The sequence below is a fragment of the Trachemys scripta genome, chromosome 3 (assembly GCF_013100865.1).
Source record: "Trachemys scripta elegans isolate TJP31775 chromosome 3, CAS_Tse_1.0, whole genome shotgun sequence".
Classification (NCBI taxonomy): Eukaryota; Metazoa; Chordata; order Testudines; family Emydidae; genus Trachemys; species Trachemys scripta.
The window spans coordinates 63,712,645-63,727,516 of record NC_048300.1 but is presented as its reverse complement, the minus strand read 5'-3'; the positions used below and the strand labels follow the sequence as shown (position 1 = coordinate 63,727,516).

Here is a 14,872-nt window from a genome sequence, read left to right as displayed (position 1 = left end):
TGGCTTTCTTGTAGAAGATGCATCTAACCACAGCATACATGATCATTTCACCGTGGTACACCATGCAGAGGCTTGTTTCAAGTGCTCCTGAGGCTGACCATATTTCTAAGTCTGGGTGAAAGAAAGAGAATAGCTAATAATAATAATTAAAACATAAACCCTTTAAAAACAAATCTAACGAAGGTATGCACTGTTTTTTTCTAAGCAACACTTTGACCAGGGCACGTATTTTCTGATCATTTTATGCAGAGATACCAGATTCTGTTATGCCACCAGTTAAAACAGGCTCTTGCCTGTCAATGGATGGGCGGCGTCATGAGAAAGAGGAGAGCTGGCATGACGGTTGCCGAGAATGTTATTGTCACAACGGACGGGAGATGTGTGCCTTGATCACCTGCCCTGTACCTAACTGTGGCAACCCTACCATACATCCAGGACAATGTTGTCCATCATGTCCAGGTAAAATGTTATATTCTACATTATATAATAAATCAACCGTGCTCGCACTTGTGTGCAAAATTTCCTCACTCATAGTTAAGGCACAATTACAAGTCAAGAGACCAGGTTTTGATGCACAGCTATGCCAGAAACTAACGTGGGTGATTTTACTTGTTATCTATGATTCAGTTTTCCCAGCTGTAAAATAAAGGTATGAATACTTATTTCACATGGCTATTGTGAGGTTTAATTCATTAATATTTGTAAAAAGTGTTGCAATTCTAAAATACTATGTTTCCAGTTTATTAGCTGTGATGTCATATGAAAATCTTCTGATAAGCCATTACAAAATATTCATCATTTTTATTAAGTTAAGAATGAGATTTCATTAATGGTCACCTACTGATGGCAGTGTTTCAGTGGGTCTGATGGGAATATTCATTCAATCAAATTTCTTAATTAAATGAATATTCTGATTGCATGTTGCAGAACAGATATGTTTGCTCCTGTAATGGAAGATTGAGTTCTCTTTTTGGGTAGGAAGGCTAAGTACAAATAATGTAGAATTACTATGTTGTTTTTAATTATAACAGAATTTACACATTAAAAATACTTGAGAGAGCTTTACTTTTACCCACCATCTAACTTAATATAAAATTATTTCATTTTTAGTTGCTCATGGGAGGCTATTTTATAAAATAAGCAATAATTATTACCTAATAGATATTAATATATAATGAATTAATATCTGAGTTACTGGATGGTAGGTGGCATTGCATAGTAAACATCAAAGTAATAATGATATTAATAGTAATAAAATGCTAAATCAGTAGAAAACAAGTAGATAAAAGGATTCAGGTAATATTTTACTTTGTCAGATAAAACAAAAACAAGAAACAAAATAACAGGAGTGGAAATTACTATTTAAATTAGTATCTTTAAATTAGTTAAAACAATGTTAGTTAAAACTTATGTTAGTATTGGGGACTTACCTAGTACTAGGATTTGGCTTCTATGACTGAAGCAAAGTCCCCAGGGCTCAAAACTTGTCCCCACTGTGATGGGTATTCTGCTAATACTCAAGAAGCCTTTTGTGCCCTAAAGAGAGGCATAGCCCTGATAAAAGCTCATTCTGTCACTCCCTCTCCAGGAGGACACAGAAGGTGAGAGAGGCCTGTCTTAAACTACTACTTCTGGAGTGCTCTCTGGGAGCCTCCTCAGAACTGCAGAAAAAGGGGCCCACCGGGCCTGAATAAGCATCTTCAATCAGTACTCCAGTGAGCTGTGTCTCAGCTTGAGCACCCATGCTCGCTCATTGAAGAGAACTAAACCTCTATCTACTTAGGCTAGTAAAACAGCTCAGTCCTTCTCCACCAGTGATTTGAAAGTGATAGGAAGGACCTATGTTGCCCTCCCTGGGACCTAGTGAAATCAAGACATATATCACCTCAGCCAAAGGGTAGGTCACAGTCCATATCAGGTCCCCTGATACCCTGACCAAATGTGGTCACCAAGCACACGATACTGTCTTAGGAAGTAGCCTGTACTTCACCTGATACTGCAGTTGATACTGACATTGGTGCACGTGGTGCCAATGACCCCAGTGCTCATTACTCTGGTGCTGATCTTTGCAGTGCAGATGCTCCCAGCATCAACTTTTTCAGCACTGAAATTCTGTCCATTACTGAGCAATCTTATGGACACAGTGCAGCCTGAATCACCATTCCTCTCCTCAGCTGTTGGTGTCCTGTTTCTTAGTACCAACTACCACTGTTATGGTACCAGTAAGCTCTTCAGCTCCAGTACTGGAGGAAGACTCAGGTTCATACTAGAACTCCAGATAGGGAAGTCCTACTGTTAGAGGAGGTGTATTCATTTTCTTCCTCCCCTTCAGAGCACAGTAGAGGGGGCACCTCCTACCCACGCACCTTGTTCTGATTCATGTGACCCTTATTTGACATACAGGGAATCTAGGAGCTATCACTGCAAATGCAGACCTATGGGATCTCGGGGTGAATATTCACCTTGGCATCCACGCCCCACGACCCCAGCCTCTTACCCCTAATTTATGCAATATTGGCTCTAGTGAGACACTTGGGGTATGCATCCAGTGAGGAAGCCTGCCTCTAGTCAACCCTTCCCCTTATTAGAGTTCGATCTCCCTCCCCTATGAAACTTCATAGAATGGCTTAAGAGAGGTAGCTGGCACACACTTGCACTGTTTTCCAGGAAGAGCAGAAAAGTGAGGAAGAATATGTGCAGACTGAAGTGCATCCTATCCCAGCAGCAATCTCCTCTTCCTTATCAGACCAGACAATAGAGTCCTTCTCTCCCACTGAGCCATTGCATGGCGCACGTTTTAGAAATTCCTGTGGAGTCGTATGATTTTTCCTGCACTATTTACTGGACATTCTGCTGTGCCCATTAACAAAGGCCTTTTAGAACCAGGAAAAAAATATGGCAGACCCTAGCATCTGTGGTAGCCAAGTCCCTTCCAATGGGTTTGAATATTTCCACACTCACCAAGTTCCTGAGTGTCCTGAGTGCATGAAAGGTCCAAAATTCCAGGATCACCCCCTAAAATTACTCAAAAAATCAAAGATTAAAAAATAGTTTATTTGGCTGGAAAAATTGCCCATTAGCAAGCCTGCAGATGCACATTACAAATTACTAGCTGCTCCTGTCAAAGTGTGGTTACTTTAATGGAACAAGGTGTCACAATTTATCGAGAAACTCCCTCAAGAACATAGGGAGGAATTGAAGTCGGTTTTACCTGAGGGACAGTTGGTAGCTTGTCCATCACTGCAGGTGGCATTAGATGCGTTTTACCCAAGAGCACGGTCAGTGGCTACCCTCCATTGCCATGTGCAGGGCTTCACGGCTACAATATTCAGTAATACTGAAGGAGGTTCAGGGAGCAATTGAGGACCTTGGATCTGAAGGCTGTGACCGCTCAACACAAGAACTGAGGAAGCCCTGAGCTCTCTTAAAAATCAGAGAGATTCTCCATTCTTTGGGAGTCCATGTGACAGCCCCTAGGAAAAAGCAGGCCAGTACTCTACACAAATGCCCTCCACTTACTATTACAACCCACAAAGATCATCAGAGTCACCAAGGAAGAAGCAGAGGTTGCAATGCAGAAGGGCTTCAGCTTTTTTCTCCTCTACTACACATCCTGTGTCCACCTTACAGCAATAAGTTTTATGCCATAATTGAGAGCTCAGTGCCTACACTGCTATTTTTAACCCAACAGGGCAAACCCAATGAGTCCAAATCAATTGGCCTGGGCTCTGAGGCTCATTGCCAAGGGTTTTTTTTTGCTGTGTAGCTGTACCCCCAGAATCCTGGGTCTTATGGCATTACATCACACAGCATGTCAGACTTCACCTACTCTCCATGCAGGGTGGTTGAAATCAGTGCATCTTCCCAACAAACATCATATGGACACGAGAGTGCAGTTCACCCAAGAAGTCCTCTCATCACTAAATTAGTGGAAGGACGCCCCACCATGATATACCCTTTTCTCCACCTCTGCCTACCAAGATGCTGGTGACCGGCTCATTCATGCTTGATTGGGGAGCTCACCTGGACACTTAAGCCCAAGAACTCTGGACTCACAAAGAGACTTCTGCACATAAACATCCTAGAGCTTAGAGCTATTTGTCTAACATGCACAGCATTTCTTCACATGCTAGGTGGGCTAACAGTTCAGGTAATGACAAACAACACAATAGCATTGGTTTATATCAGCAGACTGGGAGGTGCATGATCATCCCCCACCTTTGTGAAGAAACGTTTTGCCTCTGGAACACATGCATTTGTTACCAAATCACGCCACTAGATCTTTATCTACCAGGTATACAGCATGTCATAGCAGAACAGTTCAGCAGGCAATTCACAGGTGACCACAAATGGACTGCCAATGACTCGCTCCTGCAAAGCATCTTACATGGGTGGGGATACACAACCAACAGTAAACTTGTTTGCTTCAGATTAGTACAAGTAATGCTAAATATTCTGTTAAAAGGGGAGATTTGAGCCCAAGGTGCTTGTCCAATGCTCTTCTCATCTCATGGATTTCAGGGATGATGTATGCCCATCCACCAGGTCCTAAGGAAATTCAGACAGGTTTCAGCAGGTCATGTTAGCCGCATCTTGGCTCGGGCAGTTTTGGTATTCAGACCTAAATGAGCCTGTCAGTTCAGCCCCCAATAACATTACCTATTTTACTTGACGTGATCTCCCAAATGAAGGTCAGATCGTATATCCAGACCCCAGCATCATTGTATCTGACAGTGTGGATGCTAGCTGATTAACTATGATCAAAAGAAGCTGTTCAGCTGAAGTCCAGAATATATTGGTGCATAGCAGGAAAGACTCTACTAGACTGACCTATGCAGTCAGAGGGAAGCAGCTTCCAATTTGAACAGCATAGTGTCACTTGTCTCCCACAGAATCCCCGATTTGTACTATTCTGAGCTCTCTGCTATCCCTGAGCATTCAGGGCTGTTCGTTAAGCTCTTTAAGAGTACGATTAGCAGAAGTATCAGCACATACTCCTCATGTCCAAGGTCATAGCATATTTTCTCATCCTACAAATTGCTAGATTCCTCAAGGGCCTCATTCATGTGTTTCTCACAGTCTGGGTCCCCCCTCCTTTCTGGGACCTCAGTATAGTTTTAGCCTGGTTAATTGGACCTCATTTTGAGCCCCTAGCAACTTGCTCCATATACTATCTATGAAAACACCTTTTTTTAGTAGCTATAACATCAGCTCGAAGGGTGGGGGAAATTCAGACCATCATCGCTGGTCCACCTCACCAGTAATCCATAAAGACAAAGTGACCCTCTAGGCCCCACTCTGTTTTACCAAAAAAGTCTCAAATGTTCATTTAAATCAGATAGTTCACCTGCCAGATTTCTTTCCCAAACCCCTCTCCAACTAAAGGCAAGCCAAACTGCACACTGTTGGCGTACTTAGGGCTCTCTCATATTACCTTGGCAGAACAAGACGATTCAGGAGCTCCCCCAGTCTGCTTGTAGCATTTGTAGATGGAATGCAAGAATCAGGCAATATCTACCCGAAGCTGGTCTAAACGGATATTTAATTGTATTAAAATGTTCCAGAACGGAACGCTTGTGTAAGTCGGGGAGCGTCTGTACATATTAATGATGAGGATAAATTAAATGGCAGTAGTGTTATGGAACGCTGTAGGTTTCAATAAGGAATCAGAAGAAAAAAGTCATTACATCCCATTCCTGGAGTGTTTTTCAGAGCCCATGAGGCTGAATAGGAGGGTAATCAGGGTATCACCCTTCTCTGTGTGTGTGGCAGCAAGGCTTCCAAAATGATCAGGTATTCAGGAACCCAATTCTAGAGCCTACTTGACTAGCCAGATACTGGTTCAGGAACATTATAAGCCTCGCCTTGTCATAAATTTGCAGTAACTCAATTGCAACAGTTGTTTCCATGCTAAGGGAGTGAGAAGCAAAATTTGATGTTGAGCAGTGCTACCTGGTTATGCTGTTTTGATGATAAGCCCTGGATAAGTTGCTGTGTATTAGATTGATTTGCGGTTTTGCAGAATGCCCACATGTAAAATAGGCTACTTGCTGAGACAAATAGCTTTATTCAGATATGCTATTAGTCATAAGCCATGGATAAAATAAGATAACGCTGATCTAATGCAGTCATGTATCATTACCAGAAGTTCCTACCATTAACTCTTTTCTTGGAAGATGATGTCCTCATGGAAAAATTATTAGCATCCCCAGTGAAGGCAGCTGGTATATGGAAATGGGCACAGACTGATCCTTTGCTATTCCATATGCTCCAATTTTCCTACAGGACTGGCTTGAAAATATAAATGAAGAGGAAATATCCCTTTCTTGGGATGCAGCTGCTTGTGGGACAGCTGACATTGGGCTATCTGCAGCATTGCATTGCTTGTGAGCTAATAAACTGAAATCTTCTGTGTCCAAGTTATTACAACCACCCTGAACACTTTCTGTCCCTTTCACATTTATACTCTTCTTCTTGTAGATATCACTTCAGCCTCCTTAATCGTTTTAGATGTTCTAAGAATTCCTTCCAAATTCCTGATATCCGACTCTAACACCATTTTATGTACAATACTCTGGAGAAGGAATATTGCCTCCCACTTCAGTGCACATAGACCAAAATTGCATTGATATTTTTGGCTTCACGTTTCTCTGCAAGCTCATATCTAAATTTTCAGCCCACCAGTACTTAATATTTATATATAAATCACTGACTTCCATGTTCAATAGCAGAGGTTCTCAACCAGGAGGGCATGCTCCCTTAGGGGCGGGGGCAGGGCATCAAACTTCTAATAATTCAGTAAGACAGAGGGCCATCCAGGGCAAATTTGAGTGAGTCGCATTGAGAGCCCAAGTGCCAGGCTGTATCTTTCTCATTGTAGTGACCAGGCAGGAGGAGGGGATGTGCTCCAAGTTTTTAAAAAACTGCTAAGGCAGGGTGTGATTCAAAAAAAGGTTGAGAACTCCTGTTCTACAGCTATTTCATTGTGTGCCCATGTTTAATTGGCTTCTTGGATGTGTATTAGCTTGCATTTTTTATAAGTGTAGTCTCGTATTACTTTCTCTGATGTCTCATTTCTCCCACCTTTTGCCATAATGATACGCATATAATCTCATTTATTTATACAGCTGCTTTCTCAGCTAACTTTACTTGACTTTGTTACTGTTCTTATTATTTATATTATCAAAAATAACAGTCCGAAAGTAATACACAATGGTTGTATTTTATTGATGATCGTCCCAACATATTTTCATTTGTTTGCCTTTTAATTTTCTTCTTTTCCTAGATGAATCTATTGTGCAGAAGCCAGAGCTCAGCAGTCCATCTATCTGCCATGCTCCAGGAGGAGAGTATTTTGTAGAAGGAGAGACATGGAATATCGATTCCTGCACGCAGTGTACATGCCATAGTGGACGTGTTCTGTGTGAGACTGAAGTCTGTCCACCTCTTCTTTGTCAAAACCCAATCCGTACGCAGGATTCCTGCTGTCCACAGTGCCCAGGTAAGCATGACCTATCAGTTACCAGCATAGGCCTTTCTGGATCTTCTGCAAAACCCTGTGAAATTGGCAATAAATATGTAGACTTGAATAGAGTCAACTGCTGGTTTTGAGATTGCACAGGAGCAATCCCTGTAGCCATCATCCATGACAGTTTCTTGAGAAGGATGTCCAAAACCTTCTGTAGCAATATCTGCTTAAAACATTGTGAACATTTAAAAAAAAAAATGAATAGCTGCTGTAAGGAGCAGTGCTATCAATAGCACTCACTTTATGTGAGGGTAAGCACCAGAGGATTGGAAAAGTGCAAATGTTGTCCCAGTCTTCAAAAAGATTGGATGGGGATGAGGAAGTAATCCTGACAAATACTGTCTCACAAATCTAACTTCTATCCCTATTAAAACAATGAAGGAAATATTAAGAAACATTGAAAGTAATTAATTGGAGGGAATTCAGAGAAGAAGTAATCAACATGAATAAGGGACCAGAGAGACTGATTTATGAAGGATTAAAAGAGCTAAATATGCATAGCTTAGCCAAACTGTGAGTGAGTTTAGGCTAGCTGTCTACAAGTATAGAAGAATATAAGTGCCAAAAAGGGAAAATAGAATAGATTTGAGTAAAGGAAGTGTAGTTTGATTGGAAAAATTTTCCTAACAGTAATATCTATTAGATTGGTATTGTCTCCAATGGAAGTCCCATCGCTTGAATCATTTAAAACAAGCAGAACAAAAGACTCACAAATACACTATAGATAACAATACTGTGTTGGCAGGGGGATAACCTAATAGATCTCTTTAATCAGTAATTTATGAAAAGAGAAAGATGTGTAAGTACCTAGAGGCTAATGGAACCAGTAAGTCAAATGGGTTTATAAAAAAACAAATCATGCTGGATAAATTTGATGAAGTTTTCCTATACTAGTGGATAAATGGAGCACAGTAAACATTATGTGGATTTTAGTAAAGTGTGTTTTATAATGCCTTATGAATCTTTATTTGAATATTAACATTGAACACTCATTAAAATTGGCTGTAGAACAGCTGATAGAGTATAACATAATGGTTAATGATAAACAGCAATATTTCAAATGAGGGGGAAATGGCCATTGGCATTAGAGAGAGTTAGCTTAGTTAGGCCTAGTTTTATTTGATACCCATACAAAAGATAAGGAAGAGGAATAAGATTAAACAGCATGTTACACAAGGACCAGATTGTGGTTGACTGTACATGCGTGTGGAAGAGAGGAAAACCTTCTCCCAAATCCTCATGTCCTTATACAGGGACCAGCCACAGTGTAACCAAAAAACAGTCACTGCTCTGTGCTGGTGGTGCCACCATCCTTCCTTAGCTGTGTGGACTGAGGGGCTGTAAACCTCTGTAGCAGCCAGAAAAGTGGGCCAGACATAGCGGAAACACATACTGCACCTGTTTTAAATGTGACCGAGCTGCCACTACAGGGCATCAGCCTGATTGAGGAGTCAGCAAGAATTCCTCCAGGGGATCAAATCGCAGTGCAGCCTCTCCCATCCTCCTCCTCCTTCCCCAAATGCATGGCTGGCTCTTTATAGTGCAGTCCAGCCCAAAGTCTGCCAATACTAGTAAATTGTGAGATTTGCAAAAAGAAGAGTATTAAGATAAAAGAATGTAAGGAGCTTAGAAGTAGGTAAACTTCAAAAGTTTTGGTTCAAATTGTGAAGCGGTTGTCAAACTGTGCATTGGGACCCCAAAGTAGGTCGCAACCAATTTTATTGGGGTGGCCAGGGCTAGCATTAGACTTGCTGAGACCCAGTGCGGAAGCTGAAACCCTAACTCCAACCCCACCTGGGACTGTGGGGTTTGGGCTGCAGCCTCCTCTTCCCCCTCCCCAGAGTGGCAGGACTCGGACTCTGCCCCCCTCTCGGGGTCATGTAGTAACTTTGTTGTCAGAAGGGTGCAATGAAGTTTGAGAACCCCTGAATTAGTGGTCCTGTAGCTCCCATTATCCAAGATGTATCAAATTACTCAACCCTCCATTGGACAAGATTTTAAAAAACTGGTGCCTACAGTTATCCTCCTAAGTCTATATATCGGCAGCTCAATAGGTGATTTTTAAATGAGCTGAACACCTACCAGCTCTCATTGACATCACTGGGGCACTTCTGGGTTTCTTAGCACTTCTGAAAGTCAGGTCACTTAGGGTCCAGATATGGACTTAGGAGACTTAAGTTCCCATGGGGAGATTTTCATAGGCACAGAGGCCAGGAAAGTCTACCTTCTGGATTCCTCCATGAACAAATGAGTTCCAGTTTCACAAAGCAAACTCAGGGTTTGTCAGAGACTGAAGACATGGGCAGTCACGCCTCGTGCTTGGAGCAGGAGTCAGTAGATAAGAATCAGAGCCAAGGGTCAGAGCTGGGTTACCTGGAATGAGGCAAGGCAGGGGTAAGGCTGAGTCGGAGGAAGGAACAAGACAGGAGCAAGGCTGGGAAACAAGCAGGGACAGGAGCTATTTCAACCATTGGCAAATACTTTGAACAGCCACTGAACTGCTGCTGGGCTTAAGAGCTGGTCTGCTGACTCTTCCTATCTATCAGTGGAGTAGCCAATCAGGCCACCTACAACAAGCCAGCTGTGCTCACTAGGTTGCCCAAAGACTAGCTCTGCTGCAAGCTCTGATTCCTGATAGGGTTCTTATATACATTTGAGTTTCTACAGAGAATGTTTGTTACACTGCAAAGTTAGTGGACATTAGAACTAATTGGGAAGTGATATTTTCCCCCACAAAAAGTTTTGGTTTCTCATTGAAAACATGAAACCAGCTGAAAACCAAAAAAAAAAAAAAAAAAAAAATGGTGTTAACTTTCATTTTGTTTTTTCAATGAAAGCGCAAATATTTTCTTCCAAAATAAATGTTGCAGGGTGGGGGAAAGAGGGATTTTATTTTTGACTAAACTTCATTTTTTATGTCAATTTTTCAGCACATTTTTGTTGACCTGCTGTAGTGACATGCACTGCCTTGTTCTTCTCTGATTATTTCTGCACATGAACCCAATTCTTGGTGCAAGTGCATGCAACATCTTACTACTTTGGCCAGCAGCTTTCATTAGGGAACCCCCCCCCCCAACCCATCCAGAGGCATAAAGGGCAGAGCAGGCCTAATGCCCCTCATTTCCTTCTTACCAGCCATGGCAGGGAGATGAAACCTCTGCAGTGTTCACCTGCTTCTCTATGACTCTGTTGCAGTTAGAGTTAGTGGTTAGTTAGTGTAGTTGAAGGTAGTTAGTACTCTTAGTTGGCCTGTTGGCTTAAAAAATGAGAAAAAAAATTGTATTTTTATTTTACTAATTTTCCTTAAGTAGTTAGTAGGCTCAATGCTCAACCCTCCTTCTCTCAGCTACTGGGATTCGATCTGCTAAGGCAGAAGCAAAATCTCTGGATCTTTGGAATTTAATAAATGTCCCTCCTCTGATGTTTCTGTGCTCTTCAACAACAGGCACGGTTAGTGCCTTATTTCTTTAGGCAAAGGATACAAGGGATTCAGGTCTGCCAATATCTCAATAACAGGTCGTGGAAGGGAAGATCATCCCAGCAGGTGACCAACTTGACTCAAATAACCTTTGCCAAAATGGGATTCAAAGTCAATACAAAAAAATCCTCACTTACTCCACATGGAACTCAGGCCACACATTTCGCAGAGGCTTCCAGATAGGATATCTATTGTGATAGGACTGTCCTGTAGCCTTTATTGAAGTAGGACTAGTAGCACCCACCCCTGAGCAAAAAACAACTGCCCATTAGTCATCAAACAGACATCCATGTGGACAAGTACTCAAATCAGAAAGAATGGTTATTTACCTTATGGTAATTGTGGTTCTTCAAAATGTGTTCTCCAAATGGCTACCATGACCTGCCTTCCTTCCCTGTGACTATGGAGTCCTACTGTTCTGGAATTCTGTATTGGTGAAGGAACTAAGCAACAGTTAAGCCCACTCCATCCTATATGTCCTCGGGTGAGGAGACACAAGGACATCTAGGACGCAGGTGCAGCCCCATTGGACGCTGCTGGCCAAAAGAATCCAGTCTCATGGATGGAATGCATGCAGACCAATTGTGGAGTCATGTGGACAAAAGATCTGAAAAGAATCAGAGTAACTTTAAGGTAAGTAACCGTTCTTTACTTCTGCTTATCTGTCTATTCATATTTCTAGATGAACCTCTTCAGCCTTCCTCATCGAGCAACGAGAGCATGCCCAGTTACTGCAAAAATGATGAAGGAGATATTTTCCTGACAGCTGAGTCCTGGAAACCCAATGTCTGTACTAGTTGTATTTGCATGGATGGTGTGATTAGCTGCTACTCTGAATCTTGCCCACCAGTATCCTGTGAGAGACCTGTTTTGAGAAAAGGACAGTGTTGTCCTTATTGTATAGGTAAGCAAATAAACAAAATAGTTTGCTTGGGAATAAGAATAAAGAGAGAGATTTTCCGTCAGTGAGAGGTACAGTCTCCTTTTGTGTCTGTGCCTGCAAAAATCTGAGTATTTGAATCTCTAGCTACCTGATTTGCACCTACAATGAGGTCATTAGTAGGACAAAAATGCAGATGCAGTTTGCACCCAAAAATGGGAGACCACCCTTCTGAAAATTTACAACTTGGTCACTTATCACAATTGATGAAAACATTAAAGAGAAATCCATCATGGTTGTATTTAATATCTTCTGTAATAATAGGTAAAAGGATATAAGCAGCATATTAAATACAACTGTAGATAATGCTAAATTATTGTGAAAACTCGTAGAGGATAGAGACATTTTATGAAGGACTAAAAATAGGTTAGAAATATAGCTAGAAAAATGAGTCAACATGGAAAAATGCAAGTTGTATCTGGAGAAAAATGCTTGGAAGCTGCTGGACCAACTGTGGGCAAGGGAGAGCCAGGCTAGGCTCCCTCCAACTATCTTAGACGTAGCAAATGGCCTGCTGGGGCCATCCCCTGCTTTGGGGAAAAACAGATGTGGCTGGATATCCCTGAACTCCATGTGGTAAATGGGGAAAGCAGAAGAGGAGAGAGAGAGAGAGATGGGCCAGGCTTCTCACCACCACCCTCCAAGACCCAGTATCTGGTCCTAGCAGCCCATCCCTCCCTTCCAAATAACAGCTTTCTCCTGCTGCTAGCCAAGATAAGAAGACTATAACTCAGGTACTAGAAATCTGAAGGGCAACTGTAAACCTGATATTTCCTATCTTTTCAGTGCTTAACTTTGCACTCTAAATAACATACTTTTGCTGTAGTTAATTTTTTATGTCATAAAACATTATAGCACCTTATATTCAAGGATTACCTAATGTTCTACAGCAAATTGAAGATATGAAGTGCTATATATTAATAGTATTGTTATTAAGTATCAAAATATTTCAAAACCACACTCAACATACCCCTATGACTGAGATAAATATTATTATACCTATTTATATAGATGGGTAAAATGAGCCATATCTGCTGAAACATCAGTTCCTACAGCCCCTCAATTTTTTATTGCATTTCTTTGAATTCCCTCCATATTTTTCTCCACTTCTTCCTGGAAATGAGGGTCACAAAACTGACTAAAATATTGTAAGTGCTTTCTGACCAGTGCCATGCAAAGGACTGTATCACTTCACCTTGTTCATGGCATGATATTTCTGCATAGGTGCCCCCAAATTGTAGTTTGTTTGCAGCTAAAGCAGAGGCATTTAAAAAAATGATCATTTGCCATCTGCTACCCAATACGTCTGTTAGTCTATAAGATGCCACAGGACTCTGTCGCTTTTTACAGATCCAGACTAACACAGCTACCCCTCTGATACTTAAGTATCTAAGTTACTCTTTGTTATATATGCTGCTTGTAAACTTTTTACATTTCTCTTATCTTGGCAAAGGAAATAGTCTAGCTAGTTTTATTTTAATTTGTCACTTCATAGTCAATTTTACTTTCAAATTCCTGTGTACTAACACAATGTTGCTCTGTTTCAGTTGCAAATACCTAAATTTGAGAGCAGTTATGACCTGCTAATTTCCCTTTTTGTAACAACAATTCAATCCAGAATATAAAAGCAAAATTTCAATTACTGCTCAAACATAGTCTCCTAGTGATGACTTATTTTCTCATACCAACTTACTATAGTATATTTTCTGTCAGAAAGTATTTTTTATGGAGACTGTAGATAAATATATTTGTTTTTTTTCCCATTATTTTGTGTTCTTTAGACTGTGTGTGCAATTAATTACTTGGTCTCACGGACTCTAGGAACATGTTCACTAACATAAACTTCCCTAATATAAAAGTTTGGCTATATAAAAGACTGTATAGAAACTTTTTTGTTCCTTTTGTCTCCAAATTCCTTCCTCACTACTACTAGTATGAATGGTGGGGCAGACATCTGGGAAAAACAAAAACCTGGGACATTTATAAAATATGTCTTGCTCTTTTTGGCAGCTTTCAGTAGCTTTTCTTTGTTTATATTTGAAAATGTGGCTTTCATATGCTTCCTGTTATTCTGCTTTTAGATGACTTCCTGAGCACTTCTCTAAAGCATCTCTTGCTGTACAGTCCTCCTTAGTATTTTTATCCCACAGTTGAGAGAGAATTTGGTAGGCAAAATCTGCAGGGTTAGTATCTTCCTCAATTGTTGGAACTCTCAAAGCAGAGGTTCCACATTCTGTTTTTCATCATTTTTATTTTTGGATCCAGAGCATGATGGCTTTTAGACATCCATATTTAGTATAGTTACAAGTTTTGCAGGCCCTGCATCCTTTCCTCTGACTTTTCTATTACTTTTTCCATACATCTTGCCTTTTTCCCAAATTCACCTTCCATGTTAAGCATTCTCCTTTCTTATATAAAGAGACTGTTATTTCCCATTGAGAACCTCCCTCTTGCTTATAGGAGAGAAATGGAGAGCTATATGATGAGAGAGAAGATAAATAAGGTTGTCTTGTGCTTATTTTTGGCATGGTTTTGTGCATTTGATTAATGGCTGGTTCAGTCAAATGTCTTTTACTGGGGCCAATGGAAGCTGTGAGAAGAGGTAGTTGGAGCTATGCACCCCATCTTTCATGACCGCTCCTGCTGTACTTTCATCATCGGAAGGTAGGGTTGCACTTTTGAACATGGATCCCCTACTGCTTCTTTCTTCCCAGCTCCCTCTGCATTGAAGACTCCTGACCTAGGAGCAATGGCCTCCATCTGTCTCCTCCTGGATCAAGTTTCAGTTGAGATGGAATCCACATGAATGAAAAAAACATTGAGGCTGATCCTTCATTAGGACTTCTATTCACTCATTTACTTTATCAGTTCATGAGCTCTAGCATCACTGCTCTTCAACATTTTCTTTGTGTTGATTCCATGAAAT

At 41.0% G+C, this 14,872-nt stretch overlaps 1 protein-coding gene across 4 annotated transcripts in view; it reads left to right on the top strand.

Annotated features, from left to right (window-relative positions):
- The window catches only part of CRIM1 (cysteine rich transmembrane BMP regulator 1), a 316,866-nt gene that overhangs the window by 282,305 nt on the left and 19,689 nt on the right, over nt 1-14,872 (top strand). For all 4 annotated transcript variants that reach the window (XM_034764950.1, XM_034764948.1, XM_034764951.1 and 1 more), the window contains 3 exons: nt 250-459; nt 7,286-7,501; nt 11,689-11,910. In XM_034764950.1, the coding sequence (XP_034620841.1) occupies nt 250-459; nt 7,286-7,501; nt 11,689-11,910 (648 nt within the window). The remainder of the gene's footprint in view (nt 1-249; nt 460-7,285; nt 7,502-11,688; nt 11,911-14,872) is intronic.